Here is a 27,372-nt window from a genome sequence, read left to right as displayed (position 1 = left end):
TCTAAAATTGTTCTTGTTGCCTACTTGTGACAGGCATCGTGGGTAATATTGATAGAAGCCGAGCTTGAGGGGCTTGCAATAATGCTTACTGGAAATTGGACTACAGTGCTGTTGACATTAAATTACATGTGATGAAAGATCTATTTGAATGAAATGATATTCTTTTGAAATACTGAGTAATACAAGGCAAAGGATGACATGGTTGTCTTCCAATTTCTCTACTCTTTTCTTTTTCCCCCCTTCACCCCACCACAAGTGGATATCTGATTGCACTTTGTAGTAATGTAATTTGAGATTAATATACAAATTTCCAAGGTTTCTCCATTCCCATGCCCTGCATGTAGGAACTAAACTCTCAATAAATCCCTTTGCTAATCACGTAGATGTAATGAGCCATTTTACATTACTGTTTAATACAAAATAATTCGAATGATTTACAAGCACAGTACGTCTTCAGGAAGCTCACTCAGCTATAATACTTCACGGGTTTGGCAGTGAGCTGGGGGGGATAGTTGCTTCTGAGGTGGTGGCTTATGAAATGCGAAATGGTGTACGCAACATGTGTCATTTATTGAATAGTGGCAAATGAAACTTAATGTGGAAAATGCACATAGAACAGATGATGTAAGTACTTCACGGACGTTGAAATAACTACAGATGAAACTAGGAGAGATCTAAAGGACTTAATAGATTCTGGAGAGTAGAAATCAACAGCATCTATAAAATATTCAAGTATATAGTCAATCTAGTAGCATACTGGTCACAAGAAGTCCAATTATGATGGGCCAAATGGCCTGCCTTTGTTTTGCGCAGTGTGCTGTAGAGTAATGTTGAAATACCTCCTCTTGGGTTAATCTGTAGACTGCAGTCCTGAATATCAAGTCAATGTTACACCTATTCACGTCTCATGAGAGCTTCAGGCAGCCAAATACACTCCAATCTTTTGAAGCTTGATTCCAATTTTTGAAGTCTACAATGCTGGCAGTATGCACCACTGAAGGAAGCTTGTACAGACCTGTGTCTGCTCAGTGTATAGTATTCCTTGATTTAAATATCTAAAATTCTCCGTTAAACTGAACAGGCATTTAACCCAAATTAAATGTGTAACAAGACTTAATACATAAATTGTTTGGCTCAATGTTTCATCCAAATTCAATATAGGCTAGCTGAAGCTTATAGGTTAACAGTTTTTAATTTGCAGATTGTATGTGTTTTTCGTACCTTAGGTCAGTCAAAAATATCAACCTAGGTTAATAAACTTAACCACAAGCAAAATGCGCTTTCATCATAGTAAGCATTCCTGCTATGTAAAAAAAAAGTTCAAAGAATATTGAACAACTGAGTATTCCCAACTTAATGGGATGATTTTTTAAAACTTAATCCTTTGCGGTAAAATTGTTCCTTGTTCATGTTTCACCATAATAGGTTAGATAACACCATATAAGAAGGTGGACTAATTTCACAGGGCATGTTAACATAATGAGGTCATTCCTATGTTGTTACTGATCCTGCCTTTTCATAACCTTGTGAAGACATGAGCTGTTGAGTTTGGATGTGTTGTACAGTATAGATTTATTGCAATATTGGAATTTGTTCCCCATCACAGGTGGTTCCGATGAAAATGGGAAAAGCCGGAGACCGGATGAATACTTGGGCAAAAAAACAAAGAAAAAGAAGAAAAAGAAACATCGGGAAGGTGAGCGACCAAGGCGGCTAAAAATGTACAACAAAGAAGTACAGACGACATGTGCAGGGATCACTCACATTGACCTGGACGCTTTGGGGCACGGTTCTTCTGATGAGTCAAGTGTAATCAACAAAGCCTCCGTTGAACATATTGAACAGCTTGGCAGGCTGGATCTAAAAATGAGCCATTGTACCATCCCTTCAGGCGCACAGTTACCATACTTGTCACACAGAGACCACTGTGTACGGAAGGGACTCTTGCGGACAGGTTCCTCTAAATTCGCTCACTTCATTCACGTGGAGCATCAACCAAATGGTGGTGCGCCAGTGCTCCACGCGTACATGGATGAACTCTCTTTCTTGTCTCCTATGGAGATGGAGAGGTTTGCTGAAGAATTTCTTGCTTTGACTTTCAGTGAAAATGAGAAGAGTGCGGCACACTATGTAATGGCCATCGTACATGGAGCTGCAGCTTACCTGCCAGACTTTTTAGATTACTTTGCTTTTAACTTCCCCAACACACCAGTAAAAATGGAAATATTGGGGAAGAAGGATATAGAAACCACGACCATCTCGAACTTTCGTGCTCAGGTAAGAATTCATGCTTTCTGTCTTTTTTGCTATTTATAATCCATTTTTCAAAAGATAAGTAAAATTAAAAAGTCTTAGGAACTGATGCTTGGGAACCCAGAACATGACCGCGTGTTAAAACAATGATATAGAAATATCTTTTCACCAACATGTAATTTTAAAAAACCCATTTTGTCAATTACAAATTTCAACACTCCTCTCTCTAACCTCCTCAGACAGACTTTAACTTGCTCTCCTCTAATCTGCATTCCAAACAGTCAGCGAGGAATGTCAGCCAATACCCTGCGGAATGGAAAGCACACAGCTAGTACACACTCCAAATGCTTGGTGTCTGCTGCAGAGATGGGAACCCCAATACTTGTCTTGGTCACAGATGAACTTCAGATAATGCAAACGTCCCAAAACTCGAATCCACCAGATATACATCAAAACATTTCTGAGGGGCAGTTACCCCTTGAACCTTTCGGAACTGTGGATTGAATCTGCCTTTCAAAGCTGAATATAGTTTATCGAATCTGTAGCCCATGCCAACTCCACAACAGGTATTTTTGGCAAGCGATGAGATAATGTAGAGGCCAATATCCCCTGAGTGTTAACCTTGGGAGGCCCACAGTTTACTGTAGCATTCTAATAGCTATCACAAGACAGAAAGAGGGGAGGTTGACTCCAAGTTGTACAAGGTACCTAGTTTGAGGCAAAATGCTGGGGGCTACAGGGTTTTGGTGGAGTGGGTGTGCAGTTCAGTGAATGCAAGGTGAGATGGTAATAGTAATCAGCCAAAGTCTTGTAAAGGGCAGAAATCCACCAATATCTAGAACACAAGGGCACATAACCACCTATTTCCAGGGCAGTGTACCATCCCTCAGAAGCTCTGGCCCAAGATTAATCCACACACTCCTCCCTTGCTCCCAGTTATTTTTATCACCCAATTGTATTTTTAAGTCTACATTACTAGGAATGTACAGGTCCAGAAAATACCATTGGATTCCATCTACAGTTTCCTGGCTTTTAATGTGCCTTCAAGTGAATGAATCCTTTTGCCCTGTCTCAACGCTTACAGGCCTATGCTATCTCACCGGGCAGTGCCCTGTGTTACGATCTGACTAGGGACACCTAACATTTAAAAAGAAATCCAGATACCAAATTTTAACCAATAGAATGAAACACAAGAATTCTCTTAAACGACACATCAATCTTAAAGCTATTTACTTCTGTAGTGACCACCCATAATAAGTATGCCACAGACCCCTGCAAAAATTCTCCTTAGTTCCAGCTATTCTCAGAGTGAAGCTCTCATTTGCTACCTCTTAACTGTGGATGCCTCAGTCCCTTGTTCTGGTTACTTTCCGAATACTTCCAAACTAATTTTGTTCTTTGCCACGAGACTGTGTGGGGGAATCACTGTAGATTCTTCCATTAGTTTCAAACTAGACAATCTTCTAGCTTCTGTTCCCTCACAGAATTCAAACTGAGATTAAGCCTCACCTATATTCCAAATGGTGGGTGATGAAGTTAGTTTTTTACGCTGCTTACAGTGCAGGTCTATCTAGTTGTCATTTACTTGGGCTATCCTGTCTGTGAGCTATAAGTCACACAAGATCCAAACTGCAATCAACTCTCAGCAAAAACATCCCGATAAATTGAAACTGGAAAATTCCTCTAAACTCTACAATCTCCATAACGGTATGGTCTGCTCTGTGCTGTCTTCAAACCGACCTTTTGATTAATTGTCCCTCGTTTACAATTTCTTCCCTGATATGATGTAAATGGGTTTTACAAACTTCCAGGGCTCACAATGATTTTAATCTAGCTCTAACTCCCAAAACAGAAACAAAGATAACAGACATCACATCACCAGTTCTTTAGCTAAGTTAGCCTGCCTGTTTTATCACAGAATCACAGAAATGATTGTTATCAACTGATCCACAGTGCACAGCCAGCCACAGCTGACACTCCAATATTAAATGTGTGTCCTGTAGATTTTAAAAATGAAGGGGTACCAGTAGTGTAACCCCTAAGTAACTTTATCTATTTAATTGACCTTGAAGTGAAAATGGCACAGAAGGAAAAGGAAAACTCAATGCCTTATTGCAGAGTTCTGTTATGACAGAAGTTGCAAGAAATTTGAACTCCCATGCACACTGCCCTTTTGTCAGAAACACTAATGGCTTGTTCTAATACAGTAGTGGCTTTTCAGAAGATTCAATAAAGCATTTGTGTTCATTTTAGAGTTTAACCTAATGGGTTCCTTTATAGGAGCTGCTCCTGAATTAGTACTGCTGAATAAACGAGGAAGCTGGAAGAAAGCCAAAGAGACTGAGTAAGCGAGTGGTTATAAATATTTGCTGAAAGTCTCACATAGAGGCTGTAACTCAGCTGTCTGACTGTGTCCTCAGGTGACGCTGTTCCTGATTCAGGGCAAAATCTTGGCAGTATATGGTTGTCATAAAAGGAAAACAGCTTACATTTGTTTGAAAATTCCTGCCTTATCCTTTAAACAAACTCGTACAACTAGAGACATTAAGTGGTTCGATATTCACGTCATTTATTACTGACAAAACAATAACCTTTAAAGCGTGATCTAATCGGAATGAAGTGTTACACTTACATTTTATATATGTGGCCAACTGTTTGATCAGCAAAATACTAGGTAATGGCATTGGAGGCATTGTGCATCATGCAAAGGGGTCCTCTGCCTTTTTGAAACAGCACTTTACCCAATGTCAACTCAACCATGATTGGTTGATAGCAGATGTGACTGTATCTTGAGCCAGTGTACGTGTCAGCACATGCATTTTGCTCTCACATACTAGTACACCTTCACTCGCCATTAAGGGATGATGCACAGCTCAAATAAATCACTGGAAGGAAGTGGCAATGGTAGGCTTCCTCATTTGAAACACTCTCCAGTGTGGCTGTGGAAGATAGAGTGGGACATTTGCTTGCTACTGCTGAGTATTTCCAGCATTTTCTGTTTTATTTCAGATTTCCAGTATCCAAAGTATCTCCGCTTTTGAATAGTAATGTTTAATTGTACCAAATTAAATCCATTTTCAGTTCGTCTGAGTCTTAACTCAACAATCTATCAATAAGTGTCCATAATGGGTTATATTTCAATCTGAGATGCAAAGTTGTATAAATTCAGCCAATTTTCGATACATAAAATCTTGAGTGTTAGCGCTTCTAAAGATCTGTAATAAAAGGATATTTTGTGTCTGAAAATATGATCTGAGATGACTCTTTTCATGCAGTACTTGATATATTGGTAACTATCCATTTTCAGATGAATTGAAATAGCCTGTAAGATCTTGACTGCTTTTATGATTTGGGATCGTTCTATTACTCTGCTTTCCTTTCAGGTTGTCAGAATAATACTAATTGTCAGCAACTCCTAATCCATAATCAATTGTACATCGTAAATTATTCCCTCAGACTGGTGCTGTTCTAAGGCAGTTTTTCAATTTTTAGCTACTGCTGCAGAGGTTATTTCTATATCTTCTGAAGGATTTATTTGATTTAAAAGGATTTTTTTTAAAAAAGCAATAACTGTCTAAAAGATTAATAAATGCCCAAAACAAAAAGATTCAAGTATTACAGCTCTACTACTGAAGTGATCTGACTGGTCACACCCATATCTCCCTGTCTGCTGCAGAGACAGAATTGCCTTTCAAACCACCTTTATGAAAATAACCCAGAATTTATTAGCAACAATCCAGTTTAACCTGCACCAGATCTCTATGCAGTGTTGCTGGTCTTTGTCACAGAAATGAGATTCTGCTTTCAGTGATGCAGCCTGGCATTTTATTCAAAGTGAGAATTTTTTTCAGGTAGGTGCTTTATTCCTCATGTCGCTAGAAACGTTATTAAATGAGGCCAGGCACATATGCAGGTATTACTAAATGTGCAACTAGCTGTACCTTTTGATGCATGGTTTTTTCCTCCTTCAGTTGGTAAATCTTTGGTTACTTTTAGCAGCTTTGATTATAACCTGTGTCGTCGTCCTCTATATAACGTCAGTAGAACATAGAAAGAGGTCAACCGCTCAGCCCCTGGAGTGTATTCTATTTTTCAGTTAGATCAGAGCAGATGTGTCCCTCTGCTCTATTTGCCCATTTTTGCTACAGATCTCTTGATACTCTTACCCAACAGAAATCTGTCTTGAAAATTTCAATAGTAGTGCTCCAGATGAGGGCTGACCAAAGCTCTGAACCTAAACTCTTTCATGAGATCATCCTTCATTCTTCTGAACAGCCATTGGAACAGTCAGCTCTTTATCTTATTGTCACTGTGCCATAACATTTCTTGAAGTGTTTTTTTTTAATTTTCATCCTTTTTCCTCAATTCTGTCTTCTGGAGTCTGTACATCAGTTTTGGTTGGCTGTGTTTTCAACTGATGATATATTGCATGCTGGAATTTGCAAGAGTCATTAACAGCCATAGCATGGCAGGTCTTACTATTGAGACTTGCTGCTAGGCTGGCACTTGGGTGCAGTACAAAGGGAATGAACTGTCGAAGGTGCCATCTTTCAGTTGCACTGTTAAACTTGGGCCCCGTTTGCAATCTTAGGTGGATGTGAAAGATCCCACAGTACTGCTGCATTTTGAAAAATATCAGGGCAGTTCTGGCTATCCTGGCCAATAATTATCCCTCAACTAAGATCACTAAAACAATCAAACTAAAGGAGATTGTTCAGTCCAGTGGTAGAGCTAATCATTTAGTCCCACATTACTACTAGTCCTCCATAGCCTGGTAAATGAATTTTCAGGCAGTTCATTCAGATCAACACTCTGTGTTTGTGGATGTGAGATTTTGAACACTGCAATTAAAACTGCTCTTAAGCCCCTCTTCCTTGATATCATTTTAGTAAATTTCTTCTGCATTCTCTCTAAAACCTTGACATCCTTCCTAAAGTATGGTGCCCAGAATTGAACCTCCTACTGTAGATGAGGCCTAACCACTGATTTGTAAAGGTTTTATATAACTCCCTTTTCTGGTCTATGCCTCTATTAATAAAGCCAAATATCATCCGCCTTTTAAGAGCCTCAGCTTGTACTGCTGCTTTCAGAGATTTTTGTATATATGCCCCATGGTGTCTCTGCACTGAATCGCTGGTCATTGCTGCTTGTTGTAGCCTTGCTGTGTGTAAGTTAGCTGCTGTATTTTCTCACATGAGAGAGAGATGGAGAGGCTCAGGAAGGGAATTCCAAAGGTTAAAGCCCAGGCAGCTGAAGACACAGCTGCCATTGATGGAGCAAAGAGGCCTTGGAGGGGGAGATGAGACTATAGAGAATTTGGAAAACAAGGATGAGAATTTTAAAATTACCAGACCAGAAGCTAAAGTAGTTCAGTGACCACAGAAGCAATGGGTTTTACAGACCAGTAAAGCAGTGCTGAGAGGTGAGGAATTGACATTGATGGATGTTTACAGGCTGAAACTTACTCGCACTGCTCAGAGGAACAGTTTGTGATGGGCTAAATATAGACTAAGGAAAGGAGATAATATGAATACATTGCCATGGGTGATGATATCAGAGGGCAATAATGGTGATGGGATGTTGGCTTAGATTGAGGCCCTTTACATGACTCGATGGGAGTGGGTAACAAATGTAATGCAGCTTTTGAAGCAGAGTCCTGTAAATATTTTTCTGCGATTTGAGTCACTTGTTTTCCCTTGGGCTGAAATTTGTTTGTTGGATTTCTTCCATCTTGAGTTGCTTTAAATCCTTCCCTGTGAGGTTGATGATGAAAGCCTGATTTAAAGTTGAATTGAAAAGATTAAGCATTTCAGATGTTCGTCTTTTGAGAAAAACTTCTGAAATGAGATCCTTTCCCACCACAGTATGTAACTGCTGGTATTTTATTCTGAGCAGTGTTGCAGTTGGTATGTCCTGGACAGCTGTGTGTGGGAGACTGTATCTAAGGAAATCCAGCTCCTCCATTCTATTGGCCTTGATTGCAGTTAGGAAATGTCAAACTGTAGGGGTGCAGTTGAGATCTGTAGTGAAGAGTGAGGAGAAGCAGTGAAAATAAAAGAAAAATAGGATTATGCAACAAAGCAAAATTGAGAATTGAAAAAATAATAAAAAGGGAGACAGAGAGGTTCCATTTATAAACACCTTTAATAGGATCATGCAGCCCAGGGGAGGCTATTCAGCCCTTCGTGCCTCTGCTGGCTCTTTGAAAGAATTATTAAAGTAGTTTCACACCCCTGCTTTTCCTACTAGCCCTTCACTACCACCTAGAAGGACAAGGGCAGCAGATAGATGGGAACACCAGCACCTGGAAGTTCCCCTCCAAGTCACTGACCATCCTGACTTGGAATATATTGCCGTTCCTTCACTGTCGCTGAGTCAAAATCCTGGAACTCCCTTCCTAACAGCACTGTGGGTGTACCTACACCACATGGACTGCAGCGGTTCAAGGAGGCAGCTCACCATCACCTTCTCAAGGGAAACTAGGGATTGGCAATAAAAGCTGGCCCAGCCAGTGAAGCCCACATCCTGTGAATGAATAATAAAAAAAATTTTCCTTCCCAAGTGTATACCTAATTCCTCCTTTAAAGTTATTATTGAATCTGCTCCAGGCACCCCCACAGACTGTGCATTCCACAGCATAGCATCATAGGGACATTCCAAAACACTTCCTAGCCAATGAATTACCATATGAAATTAAGTCTCTGATCTGTAGGCAAATGTAACCATTTTTGCGCTCAGCAATGACCCACGAGCAACAAAATAATCAATTAAATGGGTTGTAGTATGTTGGCTGAGGAATATGTGGGGACTAGGATACCAGGAGAACTCCTTTGGTCATCTCAAATAGTAGTGTAACATCTTTAAAAGCAGTGCTCCCTCAATGCACTTCTGAAGTGTCAACATAGATCATGTGGTCAAGTACCTGGAGTGGAACTTGAACCCATGACCTCCTGACTCAGGATGGAGTTGTACCATGGGCAGACCTGACAAGAATATAAGCCTCTGCTGTGAGCAGATGGGAGATTTTTCATTCTGCTCAAAGCATTTTCATTTATACTTTTTTTTACCTTATGTCTGTCTATAGTCTTGAGTCAAGTTTGAGTTTGATTTGACAACCCTAAGAGTAAATAAAAGTCATGCCTTAGCTCAATAACAGAATCTTGCATTTCCATTCTTCATCATGTGAATAAGTAAACTAGATACTAAGACGTTTGAATTTTAATCGAAATCTTTTGAAAGGCTTTTTGTATGTCCCTGTTGCTTTGAAACTAAGATTAAAATTTGTAGGCATTTTTCTCCTGCAGCCATTTACAGTGAGCAGAATGGAGATGAGGTGATGTCAGAATTCCATATAAACGGCCGCTTCATGGCTTGATAATCAACTGCAAAGTATTCACTTGACTTCACTTCATTTGTGCTACACATAACTTTACCTGTGTAATTGCACATCAGTTCTGAGTACTTTGGTCATCTAAAAATAGTGATAAACTACCTACCATAATGGACACTAGAAAAAATTTACTGAGTTGTCCTAGTTCTGTAGGTGTCTAATGCAGCATATTTTCATTTATCACTGATATGAACAACAGCTGTCAGGCATACATGATATTTAACAGTTGGGTTCAGGGCTGCAGCATAATTGCCAGTATGTCATTTGTGTATTAATCAGGTTTGCTGTGCAGTAAATACTGGATGAAATGAGTGCTTAATGTGCAGCAACTATTGTTAATGACTCAGTGCAACAAGTGCTAAACAATCCCATCACCAAGCTGTAAAGGATTAGAATGTATTTGGCTGGGCCCTTCACCAGAGCTCTTAAATGGGCCCCCATCTGAAATGTAAACCTCCTGCCCTTTCAAATTCTGATTGACTTTGTGCATTCCCAGCACTCCTGTTTCTGATTTCTAGTTTAATTGCTTTGGTAGGATGAACTTACCTGCTTGCCCTCTGTCATGTGTTCAAGCCTCATTCTAAACATCTGAGCGCATAACCCAGCCTGACACTTCAGTGCAGTACTGAGTGAGCTCTACACTGTCAGAATCTCTGTTCAGATGAACGTTGATGGATGGCATCTATCTACTTGTGGAAGCTGAAGATATGGTGCCGAGGACCAGCATTTTGGAATTGTGGAGGAGAGTGGGCAAGGTTGGATCTTGGGGGCTTATGCATTGGAAAGAGACAACATTGCTGATAATATTCTGGCTATGATCAGATAGACAAGATGAGGATATCTGCACTGACTAAGCTGGAAATGCAAGGAGGACAGTGTAATTGATCTTATTAAAAGTTGTGAAAAGATCGAGGGGGGGACAATACACTCGATTACAATCACAGGCTGTGTCACTTGGGTTCATGATCAGGGCTGTTTTGCTGTAGGGGCAGTAGGGGAGCATTTTGGAGATAGTGACCATAACATAGATTTAGGATAGTTATGGAAAAGGATAAGTTTGGGCTGGGAATAAAAGTTCTAAACTGGGGAAAGGCTAATTTTACTAAGATGAGATACAATTTGGCCCAAGTGGACTGGGAGCAGACACTTGCAGATAAAACTGTCAGAGCTGTGGGAGGAAATAGTGAGAGTACTGGCAAATATGGTTCCGTAAAGACCGGGTATTAGGAGGCGGGGGGGGGGGGGGGGGGGGGGGGGGGGGGGGGGGGGGGGGGGGGGGGGGGGGGGGGGGGGGGGGGGGGGGGGGTGCGGACCATGTCCAGAGAACCCTGGAGATCAAGGGACATAAAGGTTAAGAGAAGGTAATGGCAGATACTGAGGGCTCAATACAGTAGAGACCCTAGAGGAGTATAAAAAGTGCAGGAGGAACTTAACATAGAGAGAGAGAGAGAGAGTTTAGTGGCCTTAAAAGTGGATAAATCCGCAGGCCCCGATGAGATGTATTCTAGGTTGTTGAGGGAGGCGGGGAAGAGATATCAGGAGCCCTGGCAGTAATTTTCAAACCCTTTCTGGCCACAGGTGAGGTGCCAGAGTATTGGAGAATTACTAACGTTGTCCCATTATTAAAAAAGGGAGGAAGGGAGAGACCAGGAAATTACAGACCAGTCAGCCTAACCTCTGTGGTGGAGAGGTTACTAGAAAGAATTCTGAGGGAGAGAATATATCTGCACTTGGAGAGACACGGATTATTCAGGGATTGTCAGCATGGGTTTGTGAAGGGAAGGTCGTGTTTGACAAATTTGATCGAATTTTTTGAGGAGGTAACCAGGAGTGTTGATGGGGATAATGCATTTGATGTGGTCCCTCATGGCAGACTGGTCAAGAAAGTAAGAGCCCATGGGATCCAAGGCAAAGTGACATGTTGGATCCAAAATTGGCTGAGAGACAGGAAGTAGGGAGTGATGATAGAGGGATGCTTCTGTGACTGGGAGTCCATTTCCAGCGGGGGTTCTGCAGGGCTCAATGCTGAGGCCCTTGCTGTTTGTGGTGTACATAAATGATTTGAACTTAAATGTAGGGGCCATGATCAAGAAGTTCGTGGATGACACGAAAATTGGTAGGATGGTAAATAGTGAGGAGGATAGCCGTAAACTGCAGGAGGATATCAATGGACTGGTCAGGTGGGCAGAGCAGTGGCAAATGGAATTCAACCCTTAAAGGTGTGAGGTAATGCATTTGGGGAGGGTTAACAAGATAAGAGATATTATACTATGAATGGTAGGATCCTGGAAAGTATTGAAGATTAGAGGGACCTTGGTGTGCATCCACAGATCCCTGAAGATAGCAGAGCAGTTAGATAAGGTAGTTAAGAAGGCGTATGGGATACTTGCTGTTATTAGCCAAGGCATAGAATACAAGAGCAGGAATTGCCTAAAACACTGGTTAGGCTACAACTGGGGTACTGCGTGCAGTTCTGGTCACCACATTATAGGAAGGATGTGATTGCACTGGAGAGGGTACAGAGGAGATTTACCAGGATGCTGCCCGGACTGGAGGGTCTGAGCCATGAGGAAAGATTGGAAAGGCTGGGGTTGTTTTCCTTGGAGCAGCAAAGCTTGAGAGAAAGAACCTGATAGAGGTGTATAAGATTGAGGGGCATAGGGTGGATAGGAAGGCACTTTTTTCATTAGTAGAGGGGTCAATAACCAGGGGGCATAGATTTAAGGTAAGAGGTAGAAGGCTAAGAGGGAAGTTGAGAAATTTTTTCACTCAGAGGGCTGTGGGAACCTGGGACTGTCTGCCTGAAAAGGTGGTTGAGTCAGAAACTCTTGTAACATTCAAGAAGCATTTAGATATTCACTTGCATTGCCATAGCATCAGGGCTTATGGGCCAAGCGCTGGAAAATGGGATTAGTATGGTCAGATCCTTGTTGATTGGCGCGGACACGATGAGCCGAATGACCACCTTCTGTGCTGTAAACGTCTGAGTCTAACCTCTATCTACTCTTTCAAACCCTTTCAGAATCTTCATTTCTCATTCTCAGATTTCTCATTTTTCTAAATTCCAGAGAGAATAGGCCCAATTTATTCAGCCTCTAGGATAACCCTCTCAGCCCACGGTCCAATCTAATGAACCTTTGCTGCACTGCTTCAAGTATACCCTCACAGTATCTTTACAGTGCAGAAGGAGGCCATTTGGCCCATCGAGCCTGCACTGGCTCTCTGAAAGAGTATTCCACCTAGTTCCACTCCCCTGCCTTATCCCTGTAACTTTGCATATTCTCTCTTTTCAGGTAGCAGTCCAATTCCCTTTTGAATACCTCGATCAAACCTGCCTCCACCGCCCTTTCAGGAAGTTTGTTCCAGACTCCAGCCACCCTCTGGGTGAAAAAAATTTTTCCTCACATCACTTCTACCCCTTTTACCCATTATTTTGAATCTGTGCCCTCCAGCTCTTGATGTTCTCTTGAGTGTGAACAGTTTCTCATTATTTCCCCTGTCCATACCCCTCAGAATCTTGAATACCTCTAACAAGTCTCCTCTCTGCCGCCTTTTCTCCCCAAGGAAAGCAGTCCCATGCTCTCCGATCTATTCTTATGGCTACCTTTCGTCATCCCTGGAGCCATTCTTGTGAATCTCCTCTGTACTTACTCCATTGCCTTCACATCGTTCCTCAAGTATGGCACCCAGAACTGGACGCAGTACTCCAGATGAGGCCTAACTGGTGTCTTTCTTAGATGTGGACACCAAAACCGTCTGCACTACTCCACCAAAGCCCTTTGGGTTGTAGCAAGCCTTCCTTATTCTTGTACTCCAGCCTCCATGCATTAAAGGCCAACCTGCCATTTTTTGTCCTAATTGCTTGCTGTACCCGCATGCTGCTTGTACCCAAGAAAATTCACTCAAGTGATATCTGGGATGGAGAGAGGAAATATGAACAAGCTGGGCCTGTACCCATTGGAGTTTAGAAGATTGAGAGGTGATATTATTGGAACATGCAAGATCTTGAGGGGACTTGACAAGGTTGATGCTGAAAGGGTTTTCCCCCTTGTGGGAGAGAATAGAACTATGGGGAACAGTTAAAAAATAAGGGGTCTGCCATTTAAGACAGATGAAAAGAATTTTTTTCTCCAAGGGTCATGAATCTTTGGAACTCTTTCCCAGAGAGTGGTGGAGGCAGGGTCAATTAATATTTTTAAGGAAGAGGTAAATAAATTCATGACTAACAAGGGATTTGAAGGCAGTCGGGTGGTAGGCGGAATATGGAGTTGAGGCCACAGTCCGATCAGTTACGATCTTCCTGAATGGCAGAGCGGGCTCAAGGGGCCGAATGGCCTATAACTGCCCCTAATTTGTATATATATTCGTCTCTCTAAACATAACATCTAAAAATTTTGGACTTTTTAAAATATATTCTGCTTTTTTTTCCTTACTATCAAAGTAAATAACTTCACACTTGCCCAACTTATACTCCACCTGCCACTTGTTGCCCATTGCCAGCTCACTCAACCTGTTTATATCTCCTTTCAGCGTATTTATGCCCTCCTTACAGCTTGCATTCCCACCTAGCTTTTAATCGTCTTGGTCTCTTTGTCCAAGTCATTAATATAGATTGTAAATAACTGAGGCCCCAGCAGTGATCCTTACAACCCTCCTCTAGTTACAAACTTTCAACTTAAAAATACCCCATTTATCCCTACACTCTACCTCCTGTCCAGTAACCAGTCCTCTATCCACACTAATATATCACTCCCAACTCCATGAGCCCTTATCTTTCATGTGGCATCTTATCAAATTACTTTTGGAAATCCAGATATATTAGTCACATCCTCAAAAGATACTTAACTTTGCCAAACACAATTTCTCTTTCATAAATCCATTTCTGATTATACTAGAATTTAAGTGCATTAAGATTTCTTTGAATAATAGGTTCCAGCATCTCTCAATGACTGATGTCAGGTTAATTGGACTGTTGAGAGATGAACAGGGGTTTGGGAGGTGACAGCACATTCAGGAACTTTTGAAGGGGAATAGAGATTTGCTTTGGGATGATAGTTTGCAAGGACAAGAGGGCTCAAGGCTGCCTGTTTCACAGTTGTGATTATGATGGTGGCTTTAAAAGGAGGCAGTATCTGCAAAGAGGGAACCATTTACAATGCATTCTAGCAGGATCCCTGGAAGGGAAGTTAGGTGGTCAGCCATTTAAGTGGGAATGATGTCATGGGAGCAGGAGATGGATCTGACGGATGCGATGAGCTTGGAGAGGATGTGAGGAGAAGGGAGAGAAACTAGAGATGGGGACTGTAGGGCAACAGACATGGGGCGTTGTGGGAGGGGATGGGAAGGTTTTGCTTGGTTGGGGTGGGGGAAAGCATTGGTAAGAATGTCCTGATGTCATAGGAGTGCACTGACACATGACTGACTGACATCAATCAAGTTATCCAAAATGTGATGCCTGATTCTGTTGAAGAAATAGGCAAACAATACTTAGAACAGCAAGCTGGATCAACATTATATTCCAAGGCACATTCTTCTCAACCAACTAAACCTTCCCAAGGTGAGGGTCACTTCATTTCTCTGATTATTTATACAAAGTTGTTCAAAAGGTCTTGTTATTATAATGGCCTGGATTTTGTGGTAATAATGACCAAGATGTTGTCAGCGTTCACAGTCATTACTTCTTTCTGGAGTCTGCACAAGTGCAGTGAAAGTTGGAAAAGCAGAATTTGTTAGTGATTTTTCACTTCCCCAAGGGGTGCACTGATGAAGCCCTCATGAAGCAATCAAGTAGAAATCATTGAACTAAACTTAGCCTTTTATGCTGTTAGTCTGTCTGTAAAAACACTTAAAAAAAGGTTAATACCTGTTTAATAGGTGGAACTAAGTTTTTAAACATCGTTTTAAATTCATAATTATTGATAAATGGCCTCAATGTCCCTGAAAAACTAATTTATATTTTTAGAAATGTCAAATTTCTCCATTATGATTTAAAAGAAATAATAGTTTCAAGATAGGTTTTCTTCAGAAGTTTGATTTTTCAGCTCCTTCCTTAGTCTCATATGTATGCCCCAATCATTTATTTTGCTCTCTGTCGAATTTTTAATTAAAAATGAAGAAGAATCAGTGCATCTTACTTCTGTGAAATCACTTCATCGTGATTGCCGGCTTGTCCTGCTTCATGAGGTTACAGTTGCTGGATGCTTGGAGATCCCCTTGGCTTGGTGCCAGATGAAACTAATACCTGGAAAGGTTAAATCCATGGCACAAAGATCACTAGATCTTTGTGGACTGCTTTTGAAAGATTAAGGCTAAGCACTGTCACTTTGCCGCTGACAACAAAATCTGGGCCAAAGTCACCATATATTAGCTTTATGATAATGAAATTTGATGTGTATCAAAATCAGTCAGGGCTCTTGCATCTGATTTGTCCTTGCTGGAAAATGTGGATGTACTTCAGCAAGTGTCTAGTCTTCTAATCTCCGATTTCTAATCTCAGTAACTGTCTATCGCTGACAGCAGTCTTTTTCAAAAATTGCTCTTGCTGACAGTGCACTTGGAAGAGGCATTGGAACAGAGAGGGCCACCTCCCTCTCAGCTGGGAATAGTGCAATAATGCATAATGTAGGCTAAAAGGAGCAATTCTTTAAAAAAAAATTGTACTCTAGCTGAAAATGTTCATTGGTGTCTGTATATGGCATAAGGCTATCTAATTTTCAACTATTAGAAGTGTGAGGTGATTCGTTTTTACAGAAAGGATATGGTGACAGAGTATAAAATAAAGAGAGAGCCTCTAAACGAGGTGCAAAAACAGAGGGATCTTGGTGTATACGTACATAGGTCATTGAAGATGGCAGGGCATGTTGAGAGATATATATTTACTATATAAAGCATATAGTATCTTAGGCTTTATTAATAGGGGCATTAGATGCAAGAGTAGGGAGGTCATGTTGAACTTGTATAAGACACTAGTTAGGCCTCATCTGGAGTACTGCGTCCAATTCTGGGCGCCACACTTGAGGAAAGATGTGAAGGCATTGGAGAGCGTACAGAGGAGATTCTCAAGAATGATTCCTGGGATGAAGAACTGTTGCTATGAGGATAGATTGGAAAGATTGGGACTGTTTTCCTTGGAGAAAAGAAGACTGAGAGGAGACTTGATGGAGGTATTCAATATCCTGAGAGGTATGGACCAAGTAAATAGTGAGAAACTGTTCCCACTCGAGAGCATCAAGAACTAGAGGGCACAGATTCAAAATAATTGGCAAAAGGAGTAAGTGTAACGTGAGGAGAAAATTTTGTACCCAGAGGGTGGTTGGAGTCTGGAACAAACTTCCTGAAAGGGTGGTGGAGGCAGGTTCAATCGAGGTATTGAAAAGGGAATTGGATTACCACCTGAAAAGAGAGAATGTACAAGGTTACGTGATAAGGCAGGGGAATGCTCTTTGAGAGCTAGTGCAGACCCGATGGGCCGAATGGCCTCATTCCACACTGTCAAGGTACTGTGTTACTGTAAAAAAAAAAAACAAGATGAGTCATCGCATTCAAATACCTGCAGAGAGTCTGGGAAGGAATAAGCAGCTGTTTGTGGGAACCCCTTGTTTGTGTAATACTACATCATGAAGCACGCACTCGGACACAAGGAATGAGCTTGATTCACTTAATGGGCCAGGAGAGGAGGTGTTCAGTCAAGAGGAATACCTGGCGTAACTGACTGTCCGGTGTTTAGACAAGAGAGCCACAAGCCTACAGTCAGCACTGAAGATGTTTCCATTAGTAGGAGGGACTAGGACCTGAGGGCACAGCCTCAGAGTAAAGGGAAGACCTTTTAGAACAGAGATGAGGAGAAACTTCTTTAGCCAGAGAGTGGTGAATCTAAGGAATTCATTGCCACAGAAGGCTGTGGAGGCCAGATCATTGAGTGTATTTAAGACTGAAATAGATAGGTTCTTGATTGGTAAGGAGATCAAAGGTTACGGGGAGAAGACTGGAGAATGGGGTTGAGAAACTTATCAGTCATGATTGAATGGCGGAGCAGACTCGATGGGCCGAATGGCCTAATTTCTGCTCCTATGTCTTATGGTCTTATGTGAAGTTGTTGAACTCAATGTTAAGTCCGGAAGGTTGTAAAGTGCCTTATTGGAAGATGAGGTGCTGTTCCTTCACTTTGTGTTGAACTTCACTGGAACATTGCAGCAGGCCAAGGATGGACATGTGGGCATGAGAGCAGGGTGATGTGTTGCAATGGTAAGCGACAGGAAGGTCTGGGTCATGCTTGCAGACAGAATAAAGGTGTTCTGCAAAGCGGTCACCAAGTCTGCGTTTGGTCTCTCCAATGTAGAGACCACCGCACTGGGAGCAGCGAATGCAGTAGACCAAATTGAGGGAAGTGCAAGTGAAGCACTACTTCACTTGAAAGGAGTGTTTGGGCCCTTGGACGGCGAGGAGGAGGAAAGTAAAGGGGCAAGTGTTGCACCTTCTGCGATTGCATGGGAAGATACTGTGGGAGGGGGTTGAGGTATTGGGGATGATGGAGGAGTGGACCAGGGAGGAGGTGTTCAATCAAGAGGAATACCTGGTGTAACTGACTCTCCGGTGTTTAGACAAGAGAACCACAAGCCTACAGTCAGCACTGAAGATGTTTCCATTAGTAGGAGAGACTAGGACCCGAGGGCACAGCCACAGAGTAAAGGGAAGACCTTTTAGAACAGAGATGAGGAGAAACTTCTTTAGCCAGAGAATGGTGAATCTATGAGATAGATAGGTTCTTGATTGGTAAGGGGATCAAAGGTTACAGGGAGAAGGCGAGAGAATGGGGTTGAGAAACTTATCAGCCATGATTGAATGGCAGAGCAGACCCGATGGGCTGAATGGCCTAATTTCTGCTCCTTTGTCTTATTACTGTAAAACGCAGTGAACATTTTGATTCATCTGCAGTTGAGTGGGCTGCGCTGCTTCAGTCTCCCTCATTTGCAGATGGAAAATGTAACATGGTTAGAATATTCACCTCCCCCAGAGCAAAGCTTCCTCTTCTCAGCATCTTTGTTTCTCTAACAGTTTTCTACCTTCTGTGACTCCATGCAGCTTTATATTCTTGTGTCTTGCCTGTTGATTTGTTTGCACCTTCCCTTGAAAGCATTTTATTGGGATCTCCGAAGTTCATGCTGGGCCAGTGTGCTAATGTAGCTACTGCAAAGTGTCCTGCCTCATTTCCTGTGATGGTTCTTCCTCCATCCAAGCCCCTGGTGACAGCCTATTCACTTGTATGTGAAGGTGACTTTCAGTAAAGGAATGCATGATAAATTATACCAAAAGGAGGTCATTTAAAATTGTCTTTTTCCGAATGCTCTTCATTCTGTCCTTAGAGCTCGCCTCCCTGCACTCTCTCCTCCCATCTGTCTTTCACGGTTGCTCTCCTTAACTTGAACTCTTGTTCCCTTATTGCATGACAGTATGCCCCTGTATCTGACAGGGCAAGAAGGCATTCCACACTGAGGCTTCTGTCTCTTACGGTTATGCTGACAATATGCAGGACTCTTAATGGGACACTTCCTGTGCTTTGTTGAGTTAGATAATAGATCTGTATTTTGATGTATTATGGTGAATTAATTCTTTGGGAGGACAAAGTAAATAATAAAAGTCCAAGTGTTTGCACTTGACACTAAAGTCAGACAAACTGAGGCCTTGCTATACATAAATTAGCTGCCATGTTTGTTTTAATTCATGTGGGCATCCCTGGCAAGGCCAGCATTTATTGCGCAGCCCTAAGTACCCTTGAAAAGGTGGTGGTGAGCTGCCACCTTGAACTGCTGCAGTCCATTTGTTGAAAGTGGTCCCACAGTGCTGTTCGGAAGGGAGTTTCAGGATTTTAACACAGTGATGCTGAAGGAATGGTGATGTATTTCCAAGTAAGGATGGTGTGTCACCTTTTGGGGTTGGGGGGGGGGAATGCTGAGGGATGTAGCGTGGAGGTGGTGAAGTTCCTAAGCGCCTGCTGCCCTTGTTCTTTTAGTTGGTATAGGTCACTGGTTTGCTTTCCCTACATTACAGCAGTGATTCTTCGGGAGTAATTCATTGATTATAAAGTGCTTTGGGATTCCTGAGGACACAGTAATGCACTGTACTAATGTATGTTGCTGGGTTGGGATCTATATCTTGTTAATGAAATCTCAAAGAATGCAATTTATTTCCAGTAGATGGGAAAACCTAATCAAATGTTTGTTTCACCTCATCAGCAAACCTTTTGTGCATTGCAGGGGAGTTAATGCGAGGTGATCTGAGTTTGTTAATCTAATCTCCTCGGTTCCAATGACTGTTTTGCTACTGCTTATAATTTAGCTCGCAGGTGCCTGTATTTCACAGGATTTGTTGACCTTGCTTCGGAAGAGCAATTGTCTCTCGCTAAATCTCCCTGCTTTTGCAGTCACTGTAAGGAAGCCAGGGTCTGTAGCTTTCTAGGGGCTGCTGCTGATATACAGACAAGACACTGAGTTGGAATGTATGGGACCAATCATCAGAACCCGGCGTATTCACTGTCCCAGGTTTCTGGTGCTGCTTGTTTCCTGAGGGCATTAGTACAACCAAAGATAGCTGATGGAAGTGCTTCTGCATTTGGGCATACACCTATAAAGTAAATGCACTGTGTGGTTGCCTGAGCCCTGGAGTTAAATAGACTCCTGGAAACACTAATCCAGCTGTCCTTTTAAACCACATACGACTTTAACATTCACTGGAGCATTGCAGATTCTCTGTACAGTTTCCTGCTTTACATCTTTCAGACATTTAAAAAAAGATCCTTCCTGCAGATTCAATTCCAATTTTATTTAAAATACTACCTCCTCTCTCTCGGGAAAGTTTCAAGTGATGATTTAGAAATGGGTTAATCTATGCTGAGATTAAAAATGGGACACTTGAGAGAATGTTCAGTGTGCATTTTCATGTCTGAAGTGGCTCCTTAAAGGCTGTTTTCTACTGGTGTTTGTTGACACTGAGTGAATGTGGGAGAAGGGTCAAGGTGCACCAGTTTACAATGTTCACACTGTGTGTGATTGTTGTCAGGAAACAAGATTTAGTAGTGTAAATATAAGCTGGCGCATGAATACCGTTCTCTTGTGATCAGCCTCAAAGCTAGCAGAATTGAGGTGTTAGCTTTGGCATGCCAGTAACTCCTCTTCATACGGACTCGACGATAATTCTGTTCCAGGAGTTTGCAGGAGCCTGTTTTACTCTCCATAGATGCTGCCAAACCTGATTTTTTTCCAGCATTTTCTGTCACTGTCTCCATCTCTGACTTACCCCACATGGATTCCAACTGAAGTTCCATCCCTCAGGTTTCAAATCCACCCAGGATTACTGGTATCTTCAGGAAATACAACGCTCCTCGGACTGCTGTTCTCGCTGCACCCTGAGATCCACACTCAGTGCCATGTGCCGCCATATGAACACACTCAACCTCTCCCTCCAGCAGCACTGACTCACCCTATCTCAAAGCTGTCCTTGCCCCTAGTTTCATTTAATCCTTCGTCTCATCTGATGCCTTAACGAGAAACTTTGTCTTTTTCTTTCAGGTGCAAAGGAACGCAAGCTCCAATAACTCATTGATACCAACACCCATCCAGGACCCTCCATCTCTTCCCCTCCCTCTGACCCCATCCCGTCTTCTAATCTCAGCCCTGGTCGTGTATTCACCATACCCCCCTGATCTTCCCCTCTCTGATGCTGAACGTTCAGTACAGATCAAAAGACTCTGCTTCATACCCTTATGTCCTCACCTCAATGAATTCCAGGCTCGGCACGATGCTGAACTCTTCTTCCGCCGCCTTCAACTCTGTGCACACTTCTTTGGGCAGGAGTCCTCCCCCCGTTCTACGGATCTTTTCACCAGCCTCCAGTATTCTCCCTCCACCTGAACCACTCCCTCTGGCCTCTTAACTGCTCTTGATCATTTTATTGAGAACTGTCAACGTGACACTGGCTGTCTCACTTTCTCTGCCCCCTTCACCCACTCTAATCTGTCTCCTTCTGAACTTGCCGCACTCCGTTCCCTCACGTCCAACCCTGACATTATCAAACCTGCCAACAAGGGTGGTGCTGTTGTTGTCTGGCATACTGACCTCTACCTCACGGAGGCTGAGCACCAACTCGCAGACACTTCCCCCTACCTCCCCTGGTCCATGACCTCACCACCGATCATCAAGCCATTGTTTCCAGGACTGTTACTGACCTCTGGAGATCTTGCCTCCACAGCTTCCAACCTCATAGTCTCCCAACCTCGGCTTGCTTCTACCTCCTCCCCAAAATCCACAAACAGGACTATCCCGGTAGACCAATCATGTCAGTCTATTCCTGCCCAACAGAACTCATTTCTTCCTATCTTGACCCCATTCTCTCTCTCCTTGTCCAGCCTCTTTCCCCCGCCTCCTACATCCGCGATTCCTCTGATGCCCCACATCATGTCAACAATTTCCAGTTCCCTGGCCCCAACCACCGCCTCTTCACCATGGACATCCAATCCCTCTATATCTCCGTCCCCCACCAGGATGGGCTGAGGGCTCTTCGCTTTTTCCTTGAACAGAGGCCTGAACAATCCCCATCCAACACCACTCTCCTCCGCCTGGCTGAACTCGTTCTCTCACTGAACAATTTCTCCTTAAACTCATCTCACTTCCTCCAAATAAAAGTTATGGCTATGGGTACCCACTTGGATCCCAGTTATGCCTGTCTCTTTATGGGGTATGTGGAACATTCCTTGTTCCTGTCCTATTCCGGCCCCCTCCCACAACTCTTTCTTCGGTACATCGATGACTGTTTCGGTGCCGCTTCATGCCCTTGTCTGGCCTTGGAAAAATTTATTAATTTTGCTTCCAATTTCCACCCCTCCATCACTTTCACATGGTCCCATCACTGACACTTCCCTTCCCTTCCTTGACCTCTGTCTATTTCTGGTGATAGACTGTCCACCAATATTCATTACAAGCCCACCAGCTCCCACAACTACCTTGACTACAACTCTTCACACCCCGCTTCCTGTAAGGACTCCAGTCCATTCTCTCAGTTCCTTCGCCTCCGTCGCATCTGTTCCGATGATGCCACTTTCCAAAACAGCGCTTCTGACATGTCTTCCTTCTTCCTAAACCGAGGTTTCCCATCCACGGTGTTTGACAGGGCCCTCAACCATGACCGACCCATCTCTCGCGCCTCTGCCCTCACACTTTCCTCTCCCTACCAGAACCATGATAGGGCCGCTCTTGTCCTCACTTTGCACCCTACCAGCCTCCACGTTCAAAGGATCATCCTCCGCCACATCCGCCAACTCCAGCATGATGCCAGCACCAAACACATCTTCCCTTCACCTCCACTGTTGGCATTTTGTAGGGACTGTTCCCTCCGGGACTCCCTGGTCCACTCCTCCATCATCCCCAATACCTCAACCCCCTCCCACAGCATCTTCCCATGCAATCGCAGAAGGTGCAACACTTGCCCCTTTACTTTCCTCCTCCTCGCCGTCCAAGGGCCCAAACACTCCTTTCAAGTGAAGTAGTGCTTCACTTGCACTTCCCTCAATTTGGTCTACTGCATTCGATGCTCCCAGTGCGGTGGTCTCTACATTGGAGAGACCAAACGCAGACTTGGTGACCGCTTTGCAGAACACTTTTAGTCTACTGCAAGCATGACCCAGACCTTCCTGTCGCTTACCATTGCAACACATCACCCTGCTCTCATGCCCACATGTCCATCCTTGGCCTGCTGCAATGTTCCAGTGAAGTTCAACACAAAGTGAAGGAACAGCACCTCATCTTCCGATAAGGCACTTTACAACCTTCCGGACTTAACATTGAGTTCAACAACTTCACATAAGACCATAAGACACAGGTGCAGAAATTAGGCCATTCGGCCCATCGAGTCTGCTCCGCCGTTCAATCATGACTGATAAGTTTCTCAACCCCATTCTCCTGTCTTCTCCCCATAACCTTTGATCCCCTTACCAATCAAGAACCTATCTATTTCAGTCTTAAATACACTCAATGATCTGGCCTCCACAGCCTTCTGTGGCAATGAATTCCATAGATTCACCACTCTCTGGCTAAAGAAGTTTCTCCTCATCTCTGTTCTAAAACGTCTACCCTTTACTCTGAGGCTGTGCCCTCGGGTCCTAGTCTCTCCTACTACTGGAAACATCTTCCCCACGTCCACTCTATCCAGGCCTTTCAGTATTCTGTAAGTTTCAATCAGATCCCCCCTCATCCTTCTAAACTCCATCGAGTATAGACCCAGAGTCCTCAAAAGTTCCTCATATGTTAAGCATTTCATTCCTGGGATCGTTCTCGTGAATCTCCTCTGGACCCTCTCCAGGACCAGCACATCCTTCCTGAGCTACGGGGCCCAAAATTGCTCACAATATTCTAAATGTGGTCTGACCAGAGCCTCGTAAAACCTCAGCAGCACATCCCTGCTTTTATATTCTAGTCCTCTCGAAATAAATGCCAACATTGCATCTGCCTTCCTAACTACTGACACAACATACAAGTTAACCTTAAGAGAATCCTGGACTAGGACTCCAAAGTCCCTTTGCACTCCAGGCTTCTGAATTCTCTCCCCATTTAGAAAATAGTCTACCCCTCTATTCTTCCTACCAAAGTGCATGACCTCACACTTCCCCACGTTGTATTCCATCTGCCACTTCTTTGCCCATTCTCCTAACCTGTCCAAATCCTTCTGCAGCCTCCCCGCCTCCTCAATACCACCTGGCCCTCCACCTATCTTTGTATCATTTGCAAACTTAGCCAGGATGCCCTCAGTTCCTTCATCTTGATCATTAATGTATAAAATGAGAAGTTGTGGTCCCAACACTGACCCCAGCGGAACGCCACTAGTCACTGGCCGCCATCCTGAGAAGGACCCCCTTATCCCCACCCTCTGCCTCCTGCCAGACAGTCAATCTTCTATCCATGCTAGTATCTTGCCTCTAACACCATGGGCTCTTATCTTACTGAGCAGCCTCCTGTGCGGCACCTTGTCAAGGGCCTTCTGGAAGTCCAAATAGATAACATCCATTGGCTCTCCTTTGTCTAACCTACTCGTTACCTCCTCAAAGATTTGTCAGTTATGACATCCCCTTGATGAAACCATGCTGACTTTGCCCGATTTTACCATGAACTTCCAAGTATTCTGAAATCTCATCCTTAATAATGGACTCTAAAATCTTACCAACGACTGAGGTCAGTCTAATCGGCCTGTAATTTTCCGTCTTTTGCCTCACTCCCTTCTTAAACAGGGGGGTTACGTTAGTGATTTTCCAGTCCTCTGGGACCCTCCCTGACTCCAGTGATTCCTGAAAGCTCACCACTAATGCCTCCACTATCTCTTCAGCTATCTCCTTCAGTACTCTGGGGTGTAATCCATCTGGTCCAGGTGATTTATCCACCTTCAGACCTTTCAGTTTTCCTAGCACCTTCTCCTTGGTAATGGCCACCATACTCACCTCAGCCCCCCGTCTCTCTTGAACTTTGGAGATGTCACTCATGTCTTCCACTGTGAAGACTGACACAAAGTACCTATTCAGTTCCTCCGCCATTTCTTTGTTCCCCACTATTACTCCTCCAGCGTCATTTTCCAGCGGCCCAATGTCCACTTTTGCCTCTCTCTTACCCTTTATATATCTAAAAAAAACTCTTGTAATCTTCTTTTATATTACTAACTAGTTTACCCACATATCTAATCTTCTCCTTCCTGATTTCTTTATTAGTTGTCCTCTGTTGGTCTTTGTAGGCTTCCCAATTCCTTGGTTTCCCACTGCTCTTTGCCACATTGTATGCTTTCTCTTTAGCTTTTATGCTGTCCCTGACTTCCCTTGTCAGCCATGGTTGCCTCGTCCTCCCGTTAGTATGCTTCTTCTTCCTAGGGATGAATTTTTGCTGTGTCTCCCAAATTACTCCCAGAACCTCCTGCCATTGCTGTTCCACTGTCTTTCCTGCTAGGCTCATCTCCCAGTCAGTTCTGGCCAGCTCCTCCCTCATGCCTCTGTAGTTGCCTTTATTCAGCTGTAATACCGTTACATCTGATTCCAGCTTTTTCCTCTCAAATTGCGTGGTAAATTCTATCATATTATGGTCACTTCCTCCTAAGGGTTCCTTCACCTTAAGCTCCCTACTCAAATCTGCCTCATTACACATCACTAAATCTAGAATTGCCTGTTCTCTAGTGAGTTCCACCACAAGCTGCTCCAAAAAGCCATCTCGTAGACATTCCATAAATTCCTTTTCTTGGGATCCACTACTAACTACTAGATTTTCCCAGTCTACCTGCATATTGAAATCCCCCATGATCACTGTAACCTTGCCTTTCTTACACACCTTTTCTATCTCCTGGTGTATCTTGTGCCCCACATCCTGACTGCTGTTCGGAGGCCTGTACATAACTCCCATTATGTTTTTTTTTTTACCTTTGCAGTTCCTCAACTCTACCCACACAGATTCTACATCATCTAACCCTACATCCTTTCTTGCTATCGATTTAATTTCATTTCTTACTAACAAAGCAACCCCACCCCCTCTGCCAACCTGCCTATCTTTTCGATAGGATGTATATCCTTGGATATTTCGCTCCCAGTCCTGATCCCCTTGCAGCCATGTCTACGTAATGCCAACAACATCATACCTGCCAATTTCAATCTACGCCACAAGCTCATTTACCTTATTTCATATACTGCATGCGTTCAGATACAACACCTTCAGTCCTGTATTTCCCATCCCCTTTCTCATTGTCGTCTCTTTATCTGATGTGCTTGAAGTTAGATTCCTAACCCTTTCCAAACACTCTGTCCTATTTTGTGTTCTGGAGATTTTAATAGCCTCTCCTGGGCTCTCCTTTCTTTTCAGTTTTTTCATAATTTTCCATGAAGTTGAATCCAACCCCCAAACGCTAACCTGCTGCTTTGTTTCCCATTAGTCTATTTCTTGGAGTTTTACCCTTCCCTCTCCACCCCCTCCCCCCCAATTTCTAGTTTAAAGTCCTGTTGACCACCCTATTTACCGTTTCCGCTAGAACATTGGTCCCAGATCAGTTCAGGTGGAGACCATCCCAACGATACAGATCCCTCCTGTTCCAATACTGATGCTAGTGCCCCACGAAATGGAACCCCTCTTTCCCACACCACTCCTTTAGCCACCTGTTTACTTCCCTTATTCTCGCATCCCTATGTCGATTTGCACATGGCTCGGGTTGTAATCCGGAGATTATAACCCTTGAGGACCTGTTCTTTAATTTAGTTCCTAGATCTTGATAATTCCCAAACAGGCCCTCTTTCCGAGTCTTACTTATGTTATTTGTCTCAACGTGGACCACAACAACTGGATCCTCCCCCTCCCTCTCCAATATCCTTTCAAGCCGGTCAGAAATGTCCCTCACCCTGGCACCGGGCAGACAACATACCATGCAGGTATGTCTTGATCCTGCTTACAAAGGAAACTATCAATTCCCCTAATTATAGAATCCCCTACAACTACCACTTGTCCTTTTGTGCTTGAATGGCCTCCTGTGCCACGGTGCCATGGTCAGCTGGCTCATCCTCCCTACAGCCCTGTTCCTCATCCACACAGGGAGCAAGTACCTCGTACCTGTTGGACAAGGTCAAGAGCTGAGGCTCCTCTACCTGCCTCACTTGCAGTTACACTCTGCTGACCCTGATCACTGACCAGACTTGAGGTACTTAATCTACCAGGTGTGACCGCGTC

At 43.3% G+C, this 27,372-nt stretch overlaps 1 protein-coding gene across 1 annotated transcript in view; it reads left to right on the top strand.

Annotated features, from left to right (window-relative positions):
* The window catches only part of LOC121282376 (lysine-specific demethylase 9-like), a 79,234-nt gene that overhangs the window by 18,913 nt on the left and 32,949 nt on the right, over positions 1-27,372 (top strand). Inside the window, exon 2 of the mRNA XM_041196097.1 lies at positions 1,607-2,277. Coding sequence (XP_041052031.1) covers positions 1,607-2,277 — 671 coding nt within the window. The remainder of the gene's footprint in view (positions 1-1,606; positions 2,278-27,372) is intronic.

This window comes from Carcharodon carcharias, chromosome 9 (genome assembly GCF_017639515.1).
Source record: "Carcharodon carcharias isolate sCarCar2 chromosome 9, sCarCar2.pri, whole genome shotgun sequence".
Classification (NCBI taxonomy): Eukaryota; Metazoa; Chordata; class Chondrichthyes; order Lamniformes; family Lamnidae; genus Carcharodon; species Carcharodon carcharias.
This window is presented reverse-complemented; position numbering and strand designations above follow the sequence as displayed.